Raw genomic sequence first — 22770 nt, 5'->3', positions numbered from 1 at the left:
GGAGGGGGAAGGGCGCAGGCCGGGATTGGTGGAAGAGTAGAGATTGCTGGAAGACAATGGAAGTCTAGTAGCGGAAGTCCCGCCCAGCCTAGGCCGAACTTCCGGCTCTCACTGCTAGGGGCTTAAGCGGAGGGAGTCGAGCCAGCGTCGCCGCGATGGTGCTGTTGGAGAGCGAGCAGGTATGGCTAGGCCTGGCCGGCCGAGGGAAGGGGGCGGCTCAGGCGTTACTCGAGACCTGTGCCTCGTGCAGGAGGACCAGGGCCTTGACGCGGCGGGACGAGGACTTGGGGCTGGCTAACGGGGCTGGGCCTGTTGTTTTCCAGTTCCTGACGGAGCTGACCAGACTTTTCCAGAAGTGCCGGACGTCGGGCAGCGTCTATATCACCTTGAAGAAGTGTAAGCAGCGGGAGGGGAGCCGGGCGATGCTCCCTGGGTGCCCGGTGTCTGGGAGCCACCGGAGTCTGTCTGCCGCGGACCGCCGCCTTCCTCTACCTTTCGCCACCCTGTACTGGGCACATTCGGGGCTTCGGGCCCGGAAAATAGTAGGGATTGTAGCTGGCTCAGTCCCCAGCACTGAGCCGCCTAGGTTGCTTGTGGTAACAATGGGCCCCAAGCAGCCCAGGGCTCTTTGTCAGGGATCCCAGACGCCGCCACTTTGAGTGGAATTTAACGTGCTTCGATATTACATGTTTCCGTCGTGGAAATAATAGTTTCTCCAGGGTTTCGCCAGACCGTGATAGCAGATGAGGTGTTTAACAAAACTAGAGCAGCGGGGCTGGATTAGGTCATCACTTACCCCCCTCCTCTGTTTTAACTGTTTGTCTGCCGCTCAGTCACGTACGCGGCCGTGTTCACCAGGATGCATTTTTTCCTTCAGATGACGGTCGAACCAAACCCATTCCAAAGAAAGGTACTGTGGAGGGCTTTGAGCCCGCAGACAACAAGTGTCTGTTAAGAGCTACCGATGGGAAGAAGAAGATCAGCACTGTGGTGAGCTTAATTTCTAAGGCTGTCTTTTGAAATGCAAAGACTTGAACTTAACAGGATGGGGCGTTTCTGAACCAGGCTTTTATTTATTTTTCCCTTTTGCCCTGTGTGGCTGTTTTTGAGACCAAGACCTTCTTATACTTTAGTAGTGGAAACCTCAAGAATAAAATAAGAAGGTAGAGGTCAGACAGTCGTTAGTTCTGCTAAAGCTCTTGTGGAAATGAAAGTAGCATATTGGTCCTTATTCGTAGTACTGTAAGGAGCAGCTGGCATAAATATTTGATTCCTTAGCCCCTTACTGTGCTGGGCCTTCAATAAGCAGCTTCCTGGTACCAGGTGATGCTATTATTTCCTTATCTTTGTGGTTCACATGGCGAATGTGCAGCTAGATGTTAGGTTTGACACTTGAGAAAATATACATTTAGTCAAGAGCCCTAGTCTTTCAGTGGAGGTTGAATAAGGCAAAGGAAGAGGCTCCTTGAATTGAGTGAATACTACTTTATTCTGCTGTGGCAGAAATCACATTAGTGTAGGATACTGACTGCATGAAAATGTAGACTATACTTAGTTGGAAGTCTCCCGCGACAAGTTATCTTGAGAGGACTTCTACAGTAAAACAAGCATATGTATAGGTTTTACAGATAAAGTTAGATATCATGAAATAACAAAAACCTAAGGAGTGTTCTTCAGAGGTAGAATTTATTTTGTGGTAGCTCGCATTGTGCTTAAATATGCTTGAATTAATGGAAGGCAGGTTTAAAAATAAGATGGGGAGGGAGTAGTTTAAATATATCTTCTATTAATGTATAAAAAATTAATACTGAGAAGTCCTCTGACTTTTCTCAGAACCCAGGGAGAAAACCCAATGCCACCTTTCTAAGGGATTTCAAGAGGTGAGAAACAAAGCTTTTTTTTTTTTTTTTTTTTCCCCCCAAAGGAGCCTACTGCCTTTCACCTCTTGGTGCAATTCTCATGTGGAAAAAGATGCAGAGCTCCTTTTCTTGTTCTCTAGGCAGAGGAAAGTAGAGTAGAAAAATAACCATTCTTGTATTATGAACCCTGAAGTTGGGGAGAAGTATTTTAAAGATAAGGATATTGTCTTCCGGAGGCTTTTGAGATACTATCTGGGGTGGAGAAGAGGATGCTTATATGGATAATAGGTATGACCTCTTTTTTCCTTCTTTTTCAGGTGAGCTCCAAGGAAGTGAATAAGTTTCAGATGGTGAGTTTTGGGTGTTCCTTATGTTTCCCTTCTCAGGGCAAGAGTCAGTAATGATAGTGAACACTGGGTAAGATTGATACTTGGGTTCACTGCTCTCCGGAGATAAGTTTTACCAGTATGTTTCAAGTAAAAGCTGCCAGGGTGTGAATTTCAACGCTAATACCGTCTTCCTTTCTAGTTTTTTTAAGTTAGATTTTGTCTTAGGCTGTAGATATATGCTACCTATAGTATAGTTGAACAAGAAGTTGCCTGCAATTTTCCCTTGGAAAAAAACGTAAAAAATGTGTGCAACTGTCTGTGGGTGTTGCAGAAGCTGCTATAATGTGAAAGAGTGTTTTATGCTTATACCATTTTCCGGTACAAGTGTCCAATGGTGCTATATTCTTTCCTGATTTTTGGCTACCCTAAATCCATTATGCAAATAGGGCTGGTGTTCTGCCAGTTTGCACATCTTCCCACTAAGGTATGCTCTGTTGTATCTTTCAGGCTTATTCAAACCTCCTTAGAGCTAACATGGATGGGCTGAAGAAGAGAGACAAAAAGAACAAAACTAAGAAGACCAAAGCAGCAGCAGCAGCAGCAGCACCTGCCGCAGCAGCAACAGCAGCAACAACAGCAGCAACAACAGCAGCAACAGCAGCACAGTAAAGGGCATACATTTCCTGCTTTCACCAATTAACCACTGAATTGCTGTTTTTTCCTTTTGGCCAGATAGCTAGGTTTCTGGTTCCCCCACAGTAGGTGTTTTCACATAAGATTAGGGTCCTTTTGGAAAGAATAGTTGCAGTGTTTATAGGATAGTTGTGGTAAGAATCTAGTTTATTTTGCATTTGGCTAATTGGTCTGTGCTGCATGGTTATATACTCCTGGATTATAGATTAAAAGTCTCTGTAGACATCTCTGTGAAGAGCAAGCTATCATTAAACATGTCTGTTTATCAGCACTGTCTCTTTATTCCTTTCCCAACCCATTTTAATAGTTCTGGCAATAACTACTAAATCTAGAATGATGTGATTAATGAATAGGCTTTAGCTCTATAATATCTTCTAGGTTATTAGAATTGAAACCTGACAGTTTTATAAAAAGTCATGTTATCTCATGAGCTGCTTCCCACCTGGCTGTATAATTTTATCATCATGGTTCCCCAATTTCGATGAGTTCTCACAGTCAAATGAGAGTTTGTTTAACCACCTTAGGAGAAACATACTACAAAGTCATCAAGAATAAAGGTTCCAAAGTAATTATGATTTTTGGTTTCTTTATGCCCTTTAGTTTGGATATTTTCATGTGCTTAGTCATTACAGCCAAGGGAAGAAAAGGCTATTTACCTTATGTTCCAGCTCCCTAAAACCTTTAGTGTTAATAGATTTACAATTAAAAAGCAGCAGGTATATGAAAGCATTTATTATATCCCAAAAGATAAATTTATAATATATTACACATGAAAAACTAACAAAGCTCAACTTTGTAGGACAGCTTCTTAGAAAAAAATTTTTTTTTCTTATTTTTTTAAGACAGGGTCTTGCTCTGTTGTCCCAGACTGGAGTGCAGTGGCGCAGTCACAGCTCACTGCAGCCTCAACCTCCTGAGGCTCAGATGATCCATCTCAGCCTCTGGAGTAGCTGGGACTACAGGCATGTGCCACCATGCCCAACTAATTTTTTTAGTTTTTATACAGATGGGGTCTTGCTTTGTTGCTCAGGCTGGTCTCAAACTCCTGGTTTCAAGCAGTCTTCCTGCCTTGGCTTCCCAAAGTGCTGGGATTACAGGGGTGAGCCACTGCACCCAGCCTCTTCTTAGAATTTAATTTTAAATTACGATGAATGTACAACATTCCATTATTCCAGTATAAGCCTCTGTCTGTTTGAATGAGGTTAACGACAGTTCTTTAGGGTTAAAATAAGATTCTGTAGTAGTCATCTCTATAGCTGTACAGAAATAGCACAGACACCCTGCAAAAGAAAAGATTATAAGGACAGACTCAGTTTAATGAGTGAAGAACAGAGCTAATACATTTTTATAACACCTGTAGGAGCTTTATTTAAGCAAAAACAAGATGGAAGGCTAGTCATTAAAAAATTATATAGGTTTTATACAAGGTGTGACTGACGGGGGTCTGTAGTATAAGGTCCTAATAAGGAGATAACCATTCACCTCATAGGCTTCCTTGTTGCCTTTTAAGTGTATGATAACATGAATGAATGATTGGCATTATGACATAAGGACATACAGCAAAGTAGTCATGGTTATTTTCTTTGATTTAAACATACTTAGAAAGTGAATTACCTGGGTGAACAAAATTGTAATTGGGACAGCTACTCCTAGGACCCCTGTGTTTTGTTATTGACGAGATCATGACTGTGATTCACAGTCCAAGCAAGATTTATTGGTTGTCAGCTGCAATTCTAAGAACAGCTTACCAGGTGTCAAACCTCAACAAGACAACAAAATAATGTCACTCTGAAACCCCGCCCTGAATTTTAACCATGTGTACCCTGCTATGCCCAAGTGATAACTTACTTTTTTTCTACTTTGATGTTATAAATTTCATCACAGACTAATTTGAGGTATCTTTGCTTTGGCAGGCGTGACAGCAGCTGCTTCACAGTTGTGTTAAATGCCTGTTCATCAGCATCCCACTAGGAAAAAAATAGATAAGACTTAACAACAGGTCTCTAGGGTTTACTAGCTGGTTTTTTTCTGGGTCACTAATGAAATTCTAGTGTCATTTCTCTCTTCAAGTATACCAGGAGAATCAGTAATAGGGAGATAGCAGAACCAGTTAGGAGACTGCTGGGGTTCCTCTGAAGCACCAATTTTCCTTAAAACAAGACTCCCTAATTAGAGCCTGATTAACAATGCTGCAGCCCTAGTGTGCTGATGTGACTTTAGAGCAGTTATTTCTGCCTACCGTTTACTTTTTTTTTTTTTTTGAGATGGAGTTTCGGTCTTGTTGCCCAGGCTGGAGTGCAGTGGCACAATCTCGGCTCACTGCAACCTCCACCTCCTGGGTTCAAGTAATTCTTCTGCTTCAGCCTCCCAGGTAGCTGGGATTACAGGCGCCTGCCACTACGCCCGGCTAATTTTTTGTATTTTTAGTAGAGATGGGGTTTCACCATTTTGGCCAGGCTGGTCTCAAACCCCAGACCTCAGGTGATCCACCCACATCGGCCTCCCAAAGTGCTGGGATTACAGGCGTGAGCCACTGCACCCGGCCTCCGTTTACTTTTTGTACATCGGTGATAGCAGCTCTTAAGTGTATCCATTTGACTGGATCATAAATCAGTACACTGCCAGTATAGTGGTATATGCTTATTTGTAAGAGAACAACAAATGATATATAAAATACTAGTTCTAGGGCTAAGTTCACTATTAATCTAATTTAACTTGTGACTAAACACTCTGGATAGACAAAAAAGTATTCTTTGATATGACATGTTGCAAAAGTCACCTGTAGCTATGACTATAGTTGAGTGTTCTTAATAGCAAAGATAACTATTCAGATTTTTAAAGTTCTTATTTAGGCTATTTGATGATAAATTGATGTACCCGTAAAAATCTATATATATATATTTATAAAGGACCTAATTAATTTTTACAAAAGGATTTTTTTTTTGTATAGTACTAATCTGCAAATGAGCTTCCCTAGCTGGAATGGAGGTTTGAGAGATAGTATAGTATAGTGGTTAAGAACACCGATTCTGCTAGTCTGCTTAGGTTCAAATCCTGGTTCTACTACTTACTAGCTGGGTGACTGTGGGTAAGATATTTAACCTCTCTACTTCCATACTCTGTAAAGGGATAATAACAGTATCTGCATTTTGGGGTGGTTATGATTAAATGAGTTACTACTTGTAAAATGCTTACAACAAGGCCTGCCAGACCCTGACACGTAGTAAAAGCAGTATATGTGTTTTTTTGTTTTTGTTTTTGTTTTTAATAAAATAAGTACCTGAAAAATTAAAAAGTCACTAGAAAAGTATGAGTCCTTCAACATAGGATTTAGGAACATATATGTTACATAAAAGGAAAAATGTTACTAAATTCCTGCAGCTGCCGGAAAAATACTATCACTAATGAATGCTGTCTTCAGTATTCTGGCAAACTAATAGCAAAGATTTGGGATCTTAAAGGCCACAGTGCAGAAGAGTTCATATTGCTTACCTCTAATGATAAAAACTGTAATATTGTTTCTTTGGGTAGATCCACCTGTGAATACACACAAATGTACATCAACTCTCAGCAGCACAATACTGCCTTGTGACCATAGTGTCACGTGAAATGCAGCAGTATGAATAGGGTTTGCAGAGTCTGAGATGCTATTGTGCTATAAAAGGGCTTAATGAACTGTGCAGTGATAAGATCTTAGCCCTGGAGAATTAATAAGCAGTGGAAACTATACTCCCTGTCCCTCTACACCACACCCGAAAGGTCTGACACTGCTACATGTATTCGGTGTAAGCTTAGCAAGGCAAAGGCCTGAAATATGTAGGAAAATGACTTTTGTTTTCATTTTCCTCCCTCTATCTTTCAGAGGAACAAAGAGGAGAAACAGAAAACCTTAAATTCTCCCCCTAGTTCTTAATAGTTTTAAATTGCGTGTAGTTCACATCACAATAAGGCCTGCATCCAAATTCTGCTGACACTGAGCAAAAAAGCTCTGAACCCTGAGGCAACTACTTTGACAGTATGGACAGAAGCCACCTTCAAAATACTAAAGAAAGCCACTTACAGCCAGAATTTCAATTTCACTGCTTTTCTGATGTAAGTTGGCAAGGGAGGTCTGAAGTCGAGTTTGTACCTAAATAATAAGAAAATGGAATTCAGAACATGTTAAACCAAGCCATCTTTCTTGCCATCTTATTTCCTATCCCAGGATACAATCACAGGGTAACACACCAAAGCCTAGGAAGGATTCCAAATGGTGTCTAAAGGTTTGCCCTTGGCTGGGTGCGATGGCTCATGCCCGTAATCCCAGCACTTTGGGAGGCCAAGGCTGGGGGATCACCTGAGGTCAGGAGTTCGAGACCAGCCTGGCCAACATGGTGGAACCCCCGTCTCTACTGAAAATAGAAAAATTAGCAGGGCATGGTGGCGGGCGCTTATAATACTAGCTATTTGGGAGGCTGAGGCAGGAGAATCGCTTGAACATGGGAGGCAGAGGTTGTGGTGAGCTGATGTTGCGCCACTGCACTCCAGCCTGGGTGACAGAGTGAGACTCTGTCTCAAAAAAAAAAAAAAAGATTTGCTCTTAATCCACTCAGAAAGGGGTGTCTAGCAATATGATCTCAGGGGAAATGTTTTTATAACTTATCTTGACCATTTGTTTAATAATCCTTGTCAATTATCTCTTCATAATTTTGAAATGATTCCTTATAAAGGCTCAGTGCAGTGAAACAGTGCACACAGAGACAGAGAGATGATAGTATGAAGCTAAATTGGGAAAAAGGGAGAGGTGGCAGCAATGAGGACATGGCGTGAGAACTGAAACTTGGTAGGTGATGAAGGCAGTAGGAAGATGGGAAAAATAGGTTTCCACCCAAATCCTGAGAAACAGCTAGAAGAGCTTACAAAAATAAAGTACCTGATTTTTGTATTTCAGTCTGATTACATTTCTAAAATTGACTGCTCTCTTTTAACACTCACTCTTTTGCATATGTCCACAGCATACTCTAACATTCATATTCTATAAATTTAACTCAGTGTTCTACTGTAGTTATTTTATTTTATTTTGAGACAAAGTCTTGCTCTGTTGCCCAGGCTGGAGTGTAGTGCCATGATCTTGGCTCACTGCAATCTCTGCCTCCCCAGTTCAAGCAATTCTCCTGTCTCAGCCTCCCGAGTGGCTGGGATTACAGGCGTTTGCCACCACGCTTGGCTAATTTTTGTATTTTTAGTAGAGACAGGGTTTCACCATGTTGGCCAGGGTGGTCTCGAACTCCTAACCTCAAGTGATCCGCCCTCCTCGGCCTCCCAAAGTGCTGGGATTACAGGCATAAGCCACCGCACCTGGCCTATATTTATTTGCTTTTATTATTCTCTATATAATGCATATGCTTCTAAGTTATAAACTCAATTTGAGGACTGGGGCCATGTTAATGTTTTGTACATTTTACACAGCCCTTAGCACACCAGTAGGCATATAGCAAATGCCGAAACCATGTATGGAATGAGAAGCCTGCCTTAAGTCTTGTCATCGGCCTCTTCTACTTTGCTATTTAGAGCACAAACAAACCTCAACTACCTTTAGAGCCAGATTAGATAGTTTTCATTTAGATGCAGTCACTCTGACAACAGCTGCCTTGAGGTGCCCACAGTGCACAATGGCCCCTCTGAAGGACAGATGGGAATCCTGGAGCCAGAGAGATGCTTTGTATTGATAACGCTTTCAGAAGCCACCCAGTTAGGCAAGTTGGAAGAAAAAATTTTTTCTTGGAAAAAATATTTCCAAGAAATTCCATGTTTATCTTATCTTCCTTTCCTGTTGTTTTTTTTCTCTTCTGTAACTCAGAAAGCCAAAGAAACCCTGACCCAGTGTACCTGAGTTTCATAGCGCCTCCTAGTGCTGGCTGACAGCTTCTCCGGGGCTAGCACACTCACAATGGGAACCACTGCTGCTCCATGGATTTCAAACAAACCTGAGACAAAGAGAGTTTCAGAATTTATGGCCTTATCTGGTCCCACTTTCTACAACATACTACAGAGAGATGGCAGAGTTTATTAGTAGACATCCTGTCGTGATTCTAAGGGCTAGATCACGACTGGGCTGTGTTTTCTATCCCTACAACCATCTGCACCGGATAGGTGAGGAGCCCAGAACTCCAACACCCAGCAGTTTTGATGCTTCTCTCCTCAGGCAGGGGTTGGGGGGTGGTGGAAGGGGCAGGGAGGCAACAGGAGTCATCAAAACCTCAGGGGCCTAAGAAAATCAAGCTGAATATCACCAAACCTGCATACTTCTTTAAATTCCTGCAAGAATTGGAAATCTGATGGCAACACAAAGTTAGTGCTAACAGAAGTGAATGGGAAAGACTCAATTCTGTTAAAAGCCAAATATGTCTTCTCATGGCCTTAATTGGAACACTTCTTTGAAAAAGAAGTAAGGTTGCTAGAGGTGATGAAAGTAAAGGCATAACTATCACCACTGTGCCCTCTTGGCTTTCACAAAAACAAAATGTGTATTGTGTCCTTCTTCAAGGGATTTCAAAATACTTCCTTCAATCCTCTGTATGAGGAAAATCTCCAGGAAAATTATACACATTTCACTTGTACAATAAATTGAGTAAAAGGAAGATTAAATCACTTGTAAAAATAAGAGAGTAGAAGAGTCAGCTAAATTCCAGTTGTTTTATCCTTTTCTAGGATGTGGATTTCAAAGCATAGGGATGCATCCCATGTGGTACAATTTATTGCGTATATGTTATTTTAAAAATAGATTTCCAGTGTCACAAGCAGTTAGCCACAGTAATAAGTGCTTAGAGCAAACATATAAGCATCATTATGTTCAGATTATAATTAGTAATTATACCTGAAGCATTAGAAAATGACCCCTTCAGATTTTGCACTGCAAGATTATCGGAAGCTTCTCTAAAAACAAGCAAACAAAAACAATTAAAGAACAGTCAATAAGGCACAAGCAACACATAACTTACAGTGAACTACAGGTATAGTGAGCCACTTTTCCATTAAATATAAAAACATCTTCTTGGTTATTAGTGGGTGGAAAAACAAAAACAAAAAATTTGCATTTAGTTATGCTTTGGTCAAGAGCAAGTAAAAATTATAAAGGATGTCTTTTTAAGTTAACAAATGCCTAAAGAAAACATTCTGATTTATTCAGCTAGGCTTGAAATCCTGGATCCACACAAGAAGCTGATTTCAATGAAATATAATGGATGTTCTTTCCGCCCCCCTCATAATACAAGGAAACATGAATAACAGCAGCCCCACCTTCATTATGGCAGCAGCCTTGGCAACCACCCACAGGAGAACATTTGGTAAATAAGGATATTCTTTAAAAAGCTGTGAATGGATGTTCTTTCAAATGCTGTGAATTAATTTATAGCCTTTGAGAGAGACAACAGCACTCTATCTTGGGAAAACAGGGAAATAATCATTTGCTGGAGGAAAAACTTAGAACCTTTCCCCGCTAAAACTAAATCCCATGTAGCCTTTTAAGTGTCTTGGTAATGTTCCCCCATACTCACTACTTGGCTATTTCTTGGTTTCTCTTCTAAACCTCTGTCTTTGATTTAGATCTATAATTCCAATACTGGTGATTTCCAGAACATTATCCCTCAGAAACACCTAATGGTGAATTTATTAAGGCTAGGTGCAAATAAGAAGGGGTGGGGGCATGAGAAGAACAGAGCAAGATTTGTTTTCTATAAGCCAGGATTTCCCAATCTTGGTACTACTGAAATTTTAGGCCAGAAAATTCTCTGTTGGGGGGTAGTAGTCCTGTACCCTTTAGGATGTTTTCACAGTATCCCTGGCCTCTCCTAGATACCAGTAAAACTCCCCAGTTGTGACAACCAAAAATGTCTCCATACATTGCCAGATGTGCCCTGGGAAGCAAAATCATTGTTGGTTGAGAATTGCTGATGTAAGCCAGAAAAATTACAGTGTTGTATTTTCTGATAATGAGCATACATATAAGAATTGCTTGAGGCGGGAGAGTTGCTTGAGTCCAGGAGTTGGAGACCAGCCTGGGCAACATAGGGAGATCCTGTCTCTACAAATAATTAAAAAAAATTAGCTGGACAAGGTGGTACATGACTACGGTCCCAGCTACTCAGGAGGCCAAGAAGGGAGGATCACCTGAGCCTGGGAGGTTAAGGCTATAGTGAGTAATGTATACACCACTGCACTTCAGCCTCGGCAAAAGTGAGATTCTATCTCAAAAAAAAAAAAAAAAGAGTTGCAAATATATAGAAAAGCTTAACAAAGTAATTTAAGATCCCTTGTAATCCCACTAACCAAAACTACAATTAAAAATTTGGTACATTCTTCTAGACTTTTTTTTATGTATAGGTTGTATATTTTGTTTAAAACAAAATGGGATTATATATTTGTTGTTGTTGTTGTTCTTTTTGTTTCTTTTGTGAGACGGAGTCTTGCTCTGTCACCCAGGCTGGAGTGCAGTCCACGATCTCCACTCACTGCAAGCTCCACCTCCCGGGTTCACGCCATTCTCCTGCCTCAGCCTCCCGAGTAGCTGGGACTACAGGCGCCCGCCACCATGCCCCGCTAATTTTTTTGTATCTTTAGTAGAGACGGGGTTTCACCGTGTTAGCCAGGATGATCTTGATCTCCTGACCTCATGATCCGCCCTTCTCGGCCTCCCAAAGTGCTGGGATTACAGGCGTGAGCCACCACGCCCGGCCACAAAATGGGATTATATTAAACATCCTATTTATGGACATCTTTCCATGTCAATGAACTCAGCTTTAGTAGAATCATCATTTTTAAAGGCTGCACAATATTTCACCAAATTATCATAATTCAAACAATCTTCTACCAATGTATATTTTGAAATGAGGTTCTCCAAGTGTGTCTAGAGAATCTTGAAGGTCCCTCATATCCTTCCAAGGAGTCTTGCAAGGTCAAAACTATTTTCATAATAATCCTAAAATATTAATTGCCTTTTCACTCTCATCCTCTCATAAATGTGCAACCGAGTTTTCCAGAGACTATATGATTTGTGGTATCACAACAGATTGAATACATAAACAGATAGGAGAATTGTTTCTTCTACTAAAGTGTTAAAATAGATTACAAAAATGTAAAACAGGGTACTAAAAGATGTGCAAATATTTTAAACAATGCCATTTTCCTTACTAAATTAATTTTCTTTTGGAAAACAGTTGTTTTTCAATAGAAATATGTTACGTTAGCATGTAATGGGGTTGTTATTTTTAAATGAATAAATATATTTAAAATGTTTATGTTTTAATATTTATAGATATAACTCACATAAACAAAAGTTCTTTGGGATCCTGAAATAATTTTTAAGGGTGTAAAGGGGTTCTAAGACCAAAAAGTTTGAGAACTGCTGTTATAAATGAGCCTTGATAGACATCTTTAAAATAATTTTTATTATAAATTCCTGAAAGTGGAATTGCTGGGTCAATTTTAAAAAAATGTTTAGTTTTAAGGCTTTTAATTTACTTTGTCAAATTCCTACCCATATGGTTGATACTCCCATCATGAGGAAGTGAGATCTTTTCCCAGAACGTTACATCTTTCAAAGTACACGGACAAAATATTATTGAAATTCACTGATTAGCAGACTGAATAAGATAATGACAGATAGATTTTGGCTCCTGAGGCTTTTCAAAATGATATAGTATTCTTGGAAATGGTATGAAGAACAAATGTTGAATGTAAGCTATGATTAGTCTCATACAAGATGGTCATACAATTAAACTCCTGATTGAGTTATTCAGAAACAACAGAATGGTTCATTAAAAGCAATCCTGACCTATCTTTGTTTCTCAAAAGGATCAAATTGATTTCTTTCTTTTTGTTTTTCTGAGACAGGGTCTTTTTCTTCACCCAGGCTGGAGTGCAGTGGTATGAACATGGCTCACTGCAGCCTTGACCTCCTCGGCTCAAGCAATCCTCCCACCTCAGCTCCTGAGTAGCTGGGACCATAGGAATGCACAACCATGCCCAGCTAATCAAAAAAATTTTTTTTTTAGAAATGGGGTCTTGGTATGTTGCCCAGGCTGGTCTTGCATTCCTGGCCTCAAGTGATTCCCCAAACTTGGCCTCCCAAAGTGCTGGGATTACAGGTGTGAGCCACAGCACCTGGCTCAAATTGACTTTTAAAATAAATTTACGTAGTTTCCATATAGGTAACTGAAGTCAGTTTTCTCGGCTTTTGTTTCCTAAGTTACCTGCCATTCCTTTCATCAGTGACTTTAGTCCTCAGTTTCTGCAGTACATGGTCCACAAGTTCAGTCTCCAGCACACGCTTCTCTGTCTGCCTTTCCTTCTCGAAAGACTTAACCTTAAAAAGAATGAAACGGATATATCATTTGGAGGTTTCTGAACCCAGAAGACTAGCTCAGAGCACCACAGTAAGACTACTAAATCAATAGTTTGGGTCAGTGGTTCTTAACCAGGGTCAATTTTGCTCCCCAGGGGACATTTAGCAATGTCTGGTGACATTTTTGGATGGTGCAACTGGCATGTAGTAGGTAGCGGTCAGAGATGCTGTTAATGCACAGGACAGCCCCCTACAACAGATAATTATTTGGCCCAAAATGTGAACAGCGCTGCTGTTGAGAAACCCTGGTCTGGACTAGTTTATCACAGATGATAGAATTTTTTTTTTTTAAAGGCCAAGATGAATGGGCTCTCATTTCATGTGATTCTTCAACATCTTCCCCTTTAAATCTGGTCAGCCACCAAGGTTTCTCAGATCTCAGCTTTATCTACCACTCCTCCCTCTCCTTTCTAAACCCAAGTCCTGTCATCCCACTTTTATGGCATCTGTCCCTTCATCTTCACTCCCCTGGCCAGCACCCAACCTTGGCCTAGGCTAGTTTGATATTCTTTATACTGCTATCACTGTCTTCAGTTTCTCCCTCCCTCTATTCCATGCTACACATCCCTGCAGATTAATTTTTCTCAAACACAACTTTGACGTCTCCTTCTGTTCAAAACATTCGGGGCCTCCCCAATAACTGCTAAATAAAAAAACCAGATTCCTTGGTTGGCATTTGGGCTCTCCATGATGTAGCTATAACCATTTTCTGCTTCTGATCCATCTGTCTCACCCAAAATAGACTATTCAGGGTTGTACCAGAATGGTTCTCTGCTGGCCTGCCTCTATCTTTGGGACAACTACTAAAAGAACTACCATCACCTTTGCAGTTCCCTCTTCCTAAAAGGCCCTTCCAGGACCTATCTATATCCTACGAATTCTTGAGGGTAGGATAAATCCCAGCACCTTCCTGAAGACTTCACTGCTGCCTCTTATGTAAATCTCCCAGCCTGAGGGACCTTGGAGAACTTTATCTGTAGGACTCTCATGGCATTTAGCAAATCTCATGGCATATGGCATTTGGCATTTAGTAGAGACCTCGTCTCTACTAAAAATACAAAAATTAGCCAGTCATGGTGGTGCGTGCCTGTAGTCCCAGCTACTCGGGAGGGTGAGGTGGGAGGATCACTTGATCCTGGGAGACAGGTTCCAGTAAGCCGAGATCGCACCACTGCACTCCAACATAGGTGAGTGAGACCCTGTCTCAAAAAAAAAAAAAAAAAAAAAAAAAAAGTCAGGATTCTCAGAGTGAAAAAAAAAAAAAAAGGAGGCTGGGCGCGGTGGCTCACGCCTCTAATCCCAGCACTTTGGGGGGCCGAGGCGGGTGGATCATGAGGTCAGGAGCTCGAGACCAGCCTGACCAACATGGTGAAACCCTGTCTCTACTAAAAATACAAAAATTAGCTGGGTGTGGTGGTGTGTGCCTATAAACCCAGCTACTCAGGAGGCTGAGGTAGGAGAACTTGGGAGGTGGAGGTTGCAGCGAGTGGAGATTGCACCACTGCACTCCAGCCTGTGCGACAGAGCAAGAATCTGTCTCAAAAAAAAAAAAAAAAGGAAAACTCAACCTAGTGACTGTGTATAAGAAACTCACTTTAAATATAAAGATAGATAAGTTAGCCAGGTGCAGTGGCACACGCCTGTATCCCAGCTGGAGGCTGAGGTGAGAAGATTGCTTGAGCCCAGGAGTTCAAGGCCAGCCTGGGCAACATGATGAGACCCCATCTCTTAAAAAAAAAAAGAGAGGTTAAAAATAAAAGGATGGAGAAAGGTAGTGACGTAAACACTAACCAAAAGATTTCAGAACAAGAAATATTACCAGGGATAAGGAATATTTTATAATGATGAAGACAATTCATCAAGAAGATATAAAATCCTAAACATGTATAATAACAAAGCTTCAAATTTTTTTCTGTAAAGGGCTAGATAGGAAATGTTTTAAGCTTTGAGGGCCATACATAGTTTGAGTCACACACTCTCCTTTGTTTGTTGTTGTTTTTTAACAAAGAATGTAAAAATTTCTAGTTCACAGACATATAAAAGCAGGCTATGGGCTGAATTTGGTCCAAGGTGTGGTTTGTCAATACCTCATCTAAAGTTCTACCTGAAGAAACTAAAAAAAGAATAAACTGAATCCAAAATAAGCAGAAGGAAGAAAATAGTAATGGATAAGAGTGGAGATGAATAAAATAGAAAACACATGAACAAATAAAAACTGAGAAAAATCAATGATACCAAAAGCTGGTCCTTGGAAAGACAAAACTGATCAATCTCTAGCCAGGCTGATTAGACAAAAAAGAGGGAGGACACAAATTACCCATATCAGGTCTGAAGGAGGCAGCATCACTGCAGATCCTAGAGACAGTGAAACAATAACAGGGGAATATCTGAAAACTCAGACGAAATGGAAAAGTTCCGGGAAAGATATAAACTACCAAAGCTGCCTCTAGAAGAAAGAGGTAACCAGAATAGCTCTCTATATAGAAATATTTGAGATTGGACTTCTAATACTAATTGTATACAATATCTTACAGAAAACAGAAGAGGAGAGAACACTCTCCAACTCATTTTATCAGGCCAACATTACCCTGATATCGAAACCAAAAAAAAATTAGAAGAGAAAAATATTTTTAAGAAAGTTTTTTTCCCTTTAAAAATAATTAGAAATAAAGGTTATGAGGTGGTATATTTATGAACACTTTTAGTTGAATACCAAAAAGTAAAATTGGTTACAAAGCAATGAGAGGATATGCCTATCAGCAGATACAACTTTACTTATTCTTATTTTCTTAGCTGGAAAAAGAGAACAAGAGAAGAAAAGTAGGAAAAAACCACAGCCAGTTTTTTTGTTTGTTTTGCTTTTTAAAGCTTTAATGAAGGTGGACTCTCTTCCTTATTTTATACACATTTTCTTCAGCAAGAAACCCAACAACGGCCGGGCGCGGTGGCTGACGCCTGTAATCCCAGCACTTTGGGAGGCCGAGGCGGGCAGATCACGAGGTCAGGAGACCATCCTGGCTAACATGGTGAAACCCCGTCTCCACTAAAAATATAAAAAATTAGCCGGGCGTGGTGGCAGGCACCTGCAGTCCCAGCTACCGGGGAGGCTGAGGCAGGAAAATGGCGAGAACCCGGGAGGCGGAGCTTGCAGTGAGCTGAGATTGCACCACTGCACTCCAGCCTGGGAGACAGCGAGACTCCGTCTCAAAAAAAAAAAAGAAACCCAACAATGGAAAGGGAGAGTAGAGGGAACGGATTTCCAGTCACCTACACGGCCCGGGCCTCAGTGTGAAGGCAGGTGCTCCACAGGTAACACCTGACTATTGAATTGTAAAAAATCTCTGACGTCTTTACCTTGACATGGCTTCCTTCTTTATCCGAGACAAGGGCCACATAGGTGATTTCATGATGTCTGCAGTACTCTTGTAATTCCTCTTGGGACTGAAACAAACAAACATAGTAAAGAAAATAAACACAGAGCACCTGGAACAGCTTCAAGTAATTAAGGAGAATGAAAATACTGTTTCCAATTATATTCTCAATGTGAATTACTAAAATGCTGACTTTAGGGGGATATAAATATTAAGCAAGAAGCCGCATAGAATTCAAGGGAGGAACAAAGCCTCTCTTGCCTTCCTTCCCTTCATGATTGTTTAAAGGGGCCATGAATAATCAATCAATAGTAAGAGGTTTTCAAAAGCTTCAAGACTTAATAAAAGATGCCCAAAATTATACAACACAACACACACACACACACACACACACACACACACACACACACACGCTGAAAAAGCCTCTGAGGAAAATGAAGGAAACAAAGGAAATAAGGGAAGGTGAAAAGCAGAACTGAAGAAGCAAACCAGGAGGGGGCAGAGAAGCCTGCGGGGATGTCACTGTGCAGGACTGAGGTCACTGGCCACGAGGCTTGGATTTTACTGCAGGACAGAACACTTCTCTAATGATTTATGAAACGTGAACAAGTAGAAGAGGACACTGTTCTGTCAAATGATTAAAAATTGTTGCTCAGCACACTTCTGATGTGAATTTTGATACAACACCACACACGAGTAAACAGCAGCAGCTTCAGAAGCCTCCTGGAAGGTGATGTAAACAGAGCAGGTGGGAGGGTGGTGGGTCTGTGTCCCTGGTCATCGCCATGCTCTGGGGCACCTTTAGTGTGGGCGAATGCGGGTACAACCTGGATGATCTCCTGGGAGTGCACCCCTTCTATGGTCTGCTTACACCCCCATTCCAAAGGGCAGGCATATGTCCTGGGTGCCACTTTCCACACCTCCACACCACGGCAAGTGTCAGGCCTGCATGCTGTGGGAGGTCTCAGGATACAGAGCCCAAAACACACTAAGCACTGAGTGCCTTCAGAAGTGTGGCAGGCTGGAGTACAGCCCCGCAAAGATGTCCATATCCTCATTCCTAGAACCTGTGAGTGATCAACCAGGATTATCTGGGTGGGCCCAGTGTAATCACACGGTGCATGTATGAGGGAGCTGGACAGACAAGAGTTAGAGACAGATGTAAGAACAGAAGCACAGGTCAGCGAGGAAGGAGGTGCTTCATTGCTGAGTGTGATGATGGAGGAAGAGGCCATGAGCCATGGAATGCAGGAGGCCTCTAGGAGCCGGAAAAGGGAAGGACACAGATTCTCCCCTAGAGCTTCCCAGAGGAGCCAGCCCTGTTGAATTTAACCCAGTGAAAGTGCTTTTGGATTTCTGACTTCCAGAAATGTAAGATAATAAATATGTGTTTAAGCCAGTAAGTTTGTGGTAATTGGTTACTGCAGCAATCAGAAACTAATACAGGAGGCAACTCGAATTACAGAGATAAACAGATTTTGACAGTCTATAGGTGCAGAGGATATTTGCCATGAAAGCCATAGCAATTTGCACTTCACTCACAGGTGCTTTTTGTCCCATTACCTGTGACCAGTCGTACATGATTTCTGCTGTGATGCCTGCTGTCCAGAGTTTCTGGGTTAGGTTGATGGCCCTGGACATAGACATCTGGCCAACACTTACAACCAGGAGGTCACAAGAGCTTATTGTAACCTGGATCAGAAACAGAACGGTTACAGTTAGAGGAGCAAGACTGCAGGCATGGAAGTGAAACCAGCATCAGGAGGGGAGGCAGCACTCTTGGGAAGGTGGGCATTCTTGAAATCCTGCATAGAAACACAGCGTGCCAAAGACTTTGCTTCAAAACACATTGTAAAAAAAAAAAAAAAAAAAGACACACTCAAACAACTTTTTCTTTTTTTTTTCTGAGACAAAGAGTCTCACTCTGTCACCCAGGCTGGAGTACAGTGGCACGATCTCCGCTCACTGTAACCTCCGCCTCCTGTGTTTAAGCCATTCTCCTGCCTCAGCCTCCAGAGTAGCTGGATTACAGGCGTGCACCACCATGCCTGGCTAAAATATATATATATATTTGGTCTTTTTAGTAGGGATGGTGTTCTGCCTTGTTGGCCAGGCTGGTCTTGAACTTCTGGCCTCAAGTGATCCACCTGCCTTGGCCTTATTGGGATATAGCTGGAATTACAGGCATGAGCCACCATGCTTGGCCACAGTAAAAAAAAAAAAAAAAATGTTATATTAGTCTTTCAAGACAGAGATTATTTCAACTACCCTGAGCCATCTGGAAAATACTATTTTTCTCTAGGAAAACTAATCTTGCCTGAAATACAAGGGGGAAAAAAAGCTATTTCTAGCTTTGTAGACCACAGCAGGATTTCTTTTCTTTTCTTTTTTCTTTTTTTTTTTTTGACAGGGTCTGGCTCTGTTGCCCAAGCTGGAGTGGAAGTGGCATGATTTCACCTCACTGCAACCTCCCCCTCCTGGGTTCAAACGATTCTCCCACCTCAGCCTCCTGAGTAGCTGGAACTACAGGTGCATGGCTAATTAACCACACCCAGCTAATTTTTGTATTTTTTGGTAGAGATGGGGTTTTGCTATGTTGCCCAGGCTAGTCTTGAACTCCTGGGCTCAACGATCTGCCTGCCTCGACCTTCCAAAGTGCTGGGATTATAGGCATGAGCCATCATGCTTGGCCTGAACAAGAAGTTTTGTTAAGAGCCTGTTAACAACTATAACATCTCACATTTATATGGTACATTACAGATAAGGAAAGTGAGTCTAGGGAAGGATGAATTAATTGCCTAAGGCAGAAGTCTTCAACCTTTTTGGCACCAGGGACTGGTTTCATGGAAGAAAATTTTTCATGGATGGTGCGGGGGTTGGGAGGGGATGCTTTTGGAATGAAACTATTCCATCTCGGATCATCAGGCATTAGTTAGATTCTCCTAAGGAGCGTGCAGTCTAGATCCCTTCCATGTGCAGTCCACAACAAGGTTCATGCTCCTATAGAATCTAATGCCACCGCTGATCTGACAGGAGGTGGAGCTCAGGTGGTAATGCTTGCTTGCCCGCTGCTCACCTCCTGCTGTGCGGCCCGGTTCGTAACAGGCCCCGGATGGGTACCAGTCCACTGCCTGGGGGTTAGGGACCCCTGGTCTAAGGTCATCCAGCTAGAGAACAGATGATAAGGACTGAAATGCAGGGATTGACATCAAGTCTTAGGCTTGTCTATCATATTAAAGGAAAGTTTCAAAACCCTACGTCTATAGCTTTCACATCAGAAGCCCCATGTAAATGACTGCAAAAGGCAAATCATACTTTTAGAAATGAAAGACACCTGGAAGTATGCTGGGAAGCCAAGCCAGAACTTACAGATTCCTCCATGTTGAGGACAGCAGCAGATATCTTGTCTATAGCTATGCTGACCCCAATGGCAGTGGGAACTGGCCCCAGAGCTTGTGGCCCTCTAAACTGGGGAATCTGTGGAGAGACACAAACAGTTATGGTTATGAAATAGGAAAGAAACTGTGATTACGGGGAAAACAATGATTAAAGAGTGAGCACTCTGTCAGCAGCTCATCATCAAAGAGTTCAACAAAAAGAAATGTGTGTGTGTAGTAAAATAGAGAAGCAAGCACACATGCAAATTTAGAAAAAATATTAACAAATGTTTCATCTAACTCTGCACTGTTCAATATGGCAGCCACTAGTCACAAGTGACTACTGAGTATTTGAAATATGGCTAATCCAAATTGACACATGCTGTACATGTAAAACACATACTGGCTGCAAAGACTTTGAAAAAAATGTAAAATCCTTGTTAATAATTTTTAGAAGTTTGAGTACATGTTGAAATAATATTTTGGATATACTAAGTTAAATAAGATATATTATAAAATTAATACCACTTGTCTCCTTTTACTTAATGTTACTAAATAATTTAAAATTACAGGTCAGGTGTGGTGGCTCACACCCGCAATCCCAGTGCTTTGAAAGGCCAAGGCAGGAGGATTGCTTGCAGCCAGGAGTGTGAGATCAGCCTGGACAAAAATGTCCCATAACCTCAAGGACATTCGTGTCACTGGGGTCATAGAAGGAGAGAAAAAAGAGTGTGAGACTGAAAAAAAAAATCAAAGAATGCCTGAAAAAATCCTCCAAATTCGCAAAAGACATAAACCTATAGATTTAAGAAGCTAAGCAAACCCTAAACAGGATAAATCCAAAGAAACTCATGCCAAGACACATCATGATTTAATTTGAAACTAAAGACAAAGAAAATAATCTTTAAAGCATCAAGTCAGAAATAACTTTCCTATAGGGGAAAAGTAACTCAAATAACAGCAAATTTCTCATCACAAACCAGAAATTTGGGGTAAATACAATAGACCTTCTTCTCCCCTTGAGTTTTATAATTATATTTAACAGTAAAGTAAAAAATTTAACACTGTTTGATGTGGACCTCAATGTATTAGAAGAAATATTTAAGACAATTATATTATAAATGGGGCATGAGGTAAAGAGACATACAGGGAGGTAAAGTTTCTACATTTCATTTGCATTGATAAGATGTTGATACCCATAAATCTCTGTGGTGATGGAATAGTTCTGTACCTTGATTACGGTGTTGTTGAGGGAATGTACACGTGATAAAATGGAGAAGAATGATGCACATACATTATACAAATGTCAATTTTCTGGTTTTGATATTTTACTGTACTTATGCAAGGGGTGGTGTGGTGGCTCACACCTATAATCCCAGCACTCTGAGAGGCTGAGGCGGGTGGATTGCTTGAGCTCAGGAGTTTGAGACCAGCCTGGGCAACATGGCAAAACCCTGTCTCTACTGAAAATACAAAAAATTAGCTGGGTGTGGTGGTGCATGCCTGTAGTCTCAGCTACTCGGGAGGCTAAGGTGAGAGAATCATTCGAGCCCAGGGAGGTCGAGGCTGCTGTGAGCCAAGTTTGCGCCATTGCACTCCAGCCTGGGTGACAGAGCAAGGCCTTGTCTCCAAAATACATATATATATATATATAAAGAAACAGAGTAAAGGGTACATGAGCCCTCTCAGTAGTATCTTTGCAACTATCTTGCAAAATAACATAATTTTTTTAAGCTTAAATAACTACAAATGTGGTTCACATTATATTTCTATTCCTAGATGAAACATATATTAATAGAAGTATCCAATGATATTACTGGTTCAAATTTTTGGTGTTAGTTTGAAAATTTCAAAATAACAAGTTTAGAAGAAATAAAATTAAGTCAGAGCAAATAAATAAAGGGCAAGCCCTCACCAGCAGGTCATATCTGCCTCCAGCTGCGAGGATTTCAGGTACAGCCCTTTGCCTTCGTTTGATGAAAGCCACAAACTGGAAGATGATTCCATTGTGCTGCTGCACCTTGTAAACCAAGCCCAAATTGATTAAGACCTATAAAGAGAGATGCCACACAAATGTGTCAAGGGTTTGAAATTTAGAATGTGGAATATAATGCTGAAAATGGTGTTTCCCATCAATAGCATCAGAACAATCTATTTAGCATAAACAAAATATTCAGTAAGATCTAGCTCAAAGTCTGTTTAACCATAGCCTGACAAGTAAAATAAATTCTCTTCTCTTTAAGAATAACCACCTCTCTGAGGCTAACATAGTAAGAACTGCTTCATGATAGGAACAGTGACACTTGCAAAGAAATCCTGATTTAAGCCAAAATTATTACTAAATATCAAATGCTCCAAAACACAGAAAGCAGTTTTTCTGGAAAAATAAAACACTAACTAGCATTAGTGAAATGAAACACGTTTCCTCCCTGTGCTATTAGTAATGCTACACATTTGTACTGCCAGTATCAAACTGTTGCCAAACCTGTAACTTGATGCCGAGTTTCTTCAACAGTCCAACAACCTCCTCTAGGTCTTTTAAGCCATACTTCACCAACTGCGCAATACCTGTTTTCTGTTTTATTAATGAATTTATTGTTGGCATAAGATCTTGCAAATCTCCCTTCTGTTCAATAAACTTGTAGAGTCGACACAGCTGGAAAGCAAAGGGGCACAGTCAGCTGCCCATCCACGGCAGGGGAAGACTCCCTTTGCACCGACTGTGTGCACCTGCAGGAGCAGGAGCACATGGGATGATAT

General features: G+C 41.2%; 2 protein-coding genes across 2 annotated transcripts in view; one reads left to right on the top strand and one right to left on the bottom strand.

Moving 5' to 3' along the window:
* Window positions 1-8: 8 nt before the first annotated feature.
* On the top strand, window positions 9-3149 carry SRP14 (signal recognition particle 14). Its single transcript, XM_004055960.5, has 5 exons — window positions 9-179; window positions 324-396; window positions 878-990; window positions 2177-2209; window positions 2696-3149. The coding sequence occupies exons 1-5, from the start codon at window positions 156-158 to the stop codon at window positions 2855-2857; spliced, it is 405 nt and encodes a 134-aa protein (XP_004056008.1). The 5' UTR covers window positions 9-155; the 3' UTR covers window positions 2858-3149.
* A 449-nt stretch (window positions 3150-3598) lies between these two features.
* Window positions 3599-22770, bottom strand: part of EIF2AK4 (eukaryotic translation initiation factor 2 alpha kinase 4) — a 101440-nt gene continuing 82268 nt past the window's right edge. Inside the window, exons 28-39 of the mRNA XM_019010832.4 lie at window positions 22496-22666; window positions 21926-22060; window positions 20003-20110; window positions 18197-18325; window positions 16617-16703; window positions 13111-13223; window positions 9738-9796; window positions 8750-8847; window positions 6942-7010; window positions 6374-6418; window positions 4730-4848; window positions 3599-4161 (exon numbers count right to left, since the gene is read on the bottom strand). Of these exons, the coding sequence (XP_018866377.3) occupies window positions 4104-4161; window positions 4730-4848; window positions 6374-6418; window positions 6942-7010; window positions 8750-8847; window positions 9738-9796; window positions 13111-13223; window positions 16617-16703; window positions 18197-18325; window positions 20003-20110; window positions 21926-22060; window positions 22496-22666 (1191 nt within the window). The 3' untranslated portion in view covers window positions 3599-4103. The remainder of the gene's footprint in view (window positions 4162-4729; window positions 4849-6373; window positions 6419-6941; window positions 7011-8749; window positions 8848-9737; window positions 9797-13110; window positions 13224-16616; window positions 16704-18196; window positions 18326-20002; window positions 20111-21925; window positions 22061-22495; window positions 22667-22770) is intronic.

The sequence above is a fragment of the Gorilla gorilla genome, chromosome 16 (assembly GCF_029281585.2).
Source record: "Gorilla gorilla gorilla isolate KB3781 chromosome 16, NHGRI_mGorGor1-v2.1_pri, whole genome shotgun sequence".
In the NCBI taxonomy this organism is placed as follows: Eukaryota; Metazoa; Chordata; class Mammalia; order Primates; family Hominidae; genus Gorilla; species Gorilla gorilla.
The sequence above is the reverse complement of the archived record's forward strand: the minus strand, read 5'-3'. Positions and strand labels throughout refer to the sequence as shown.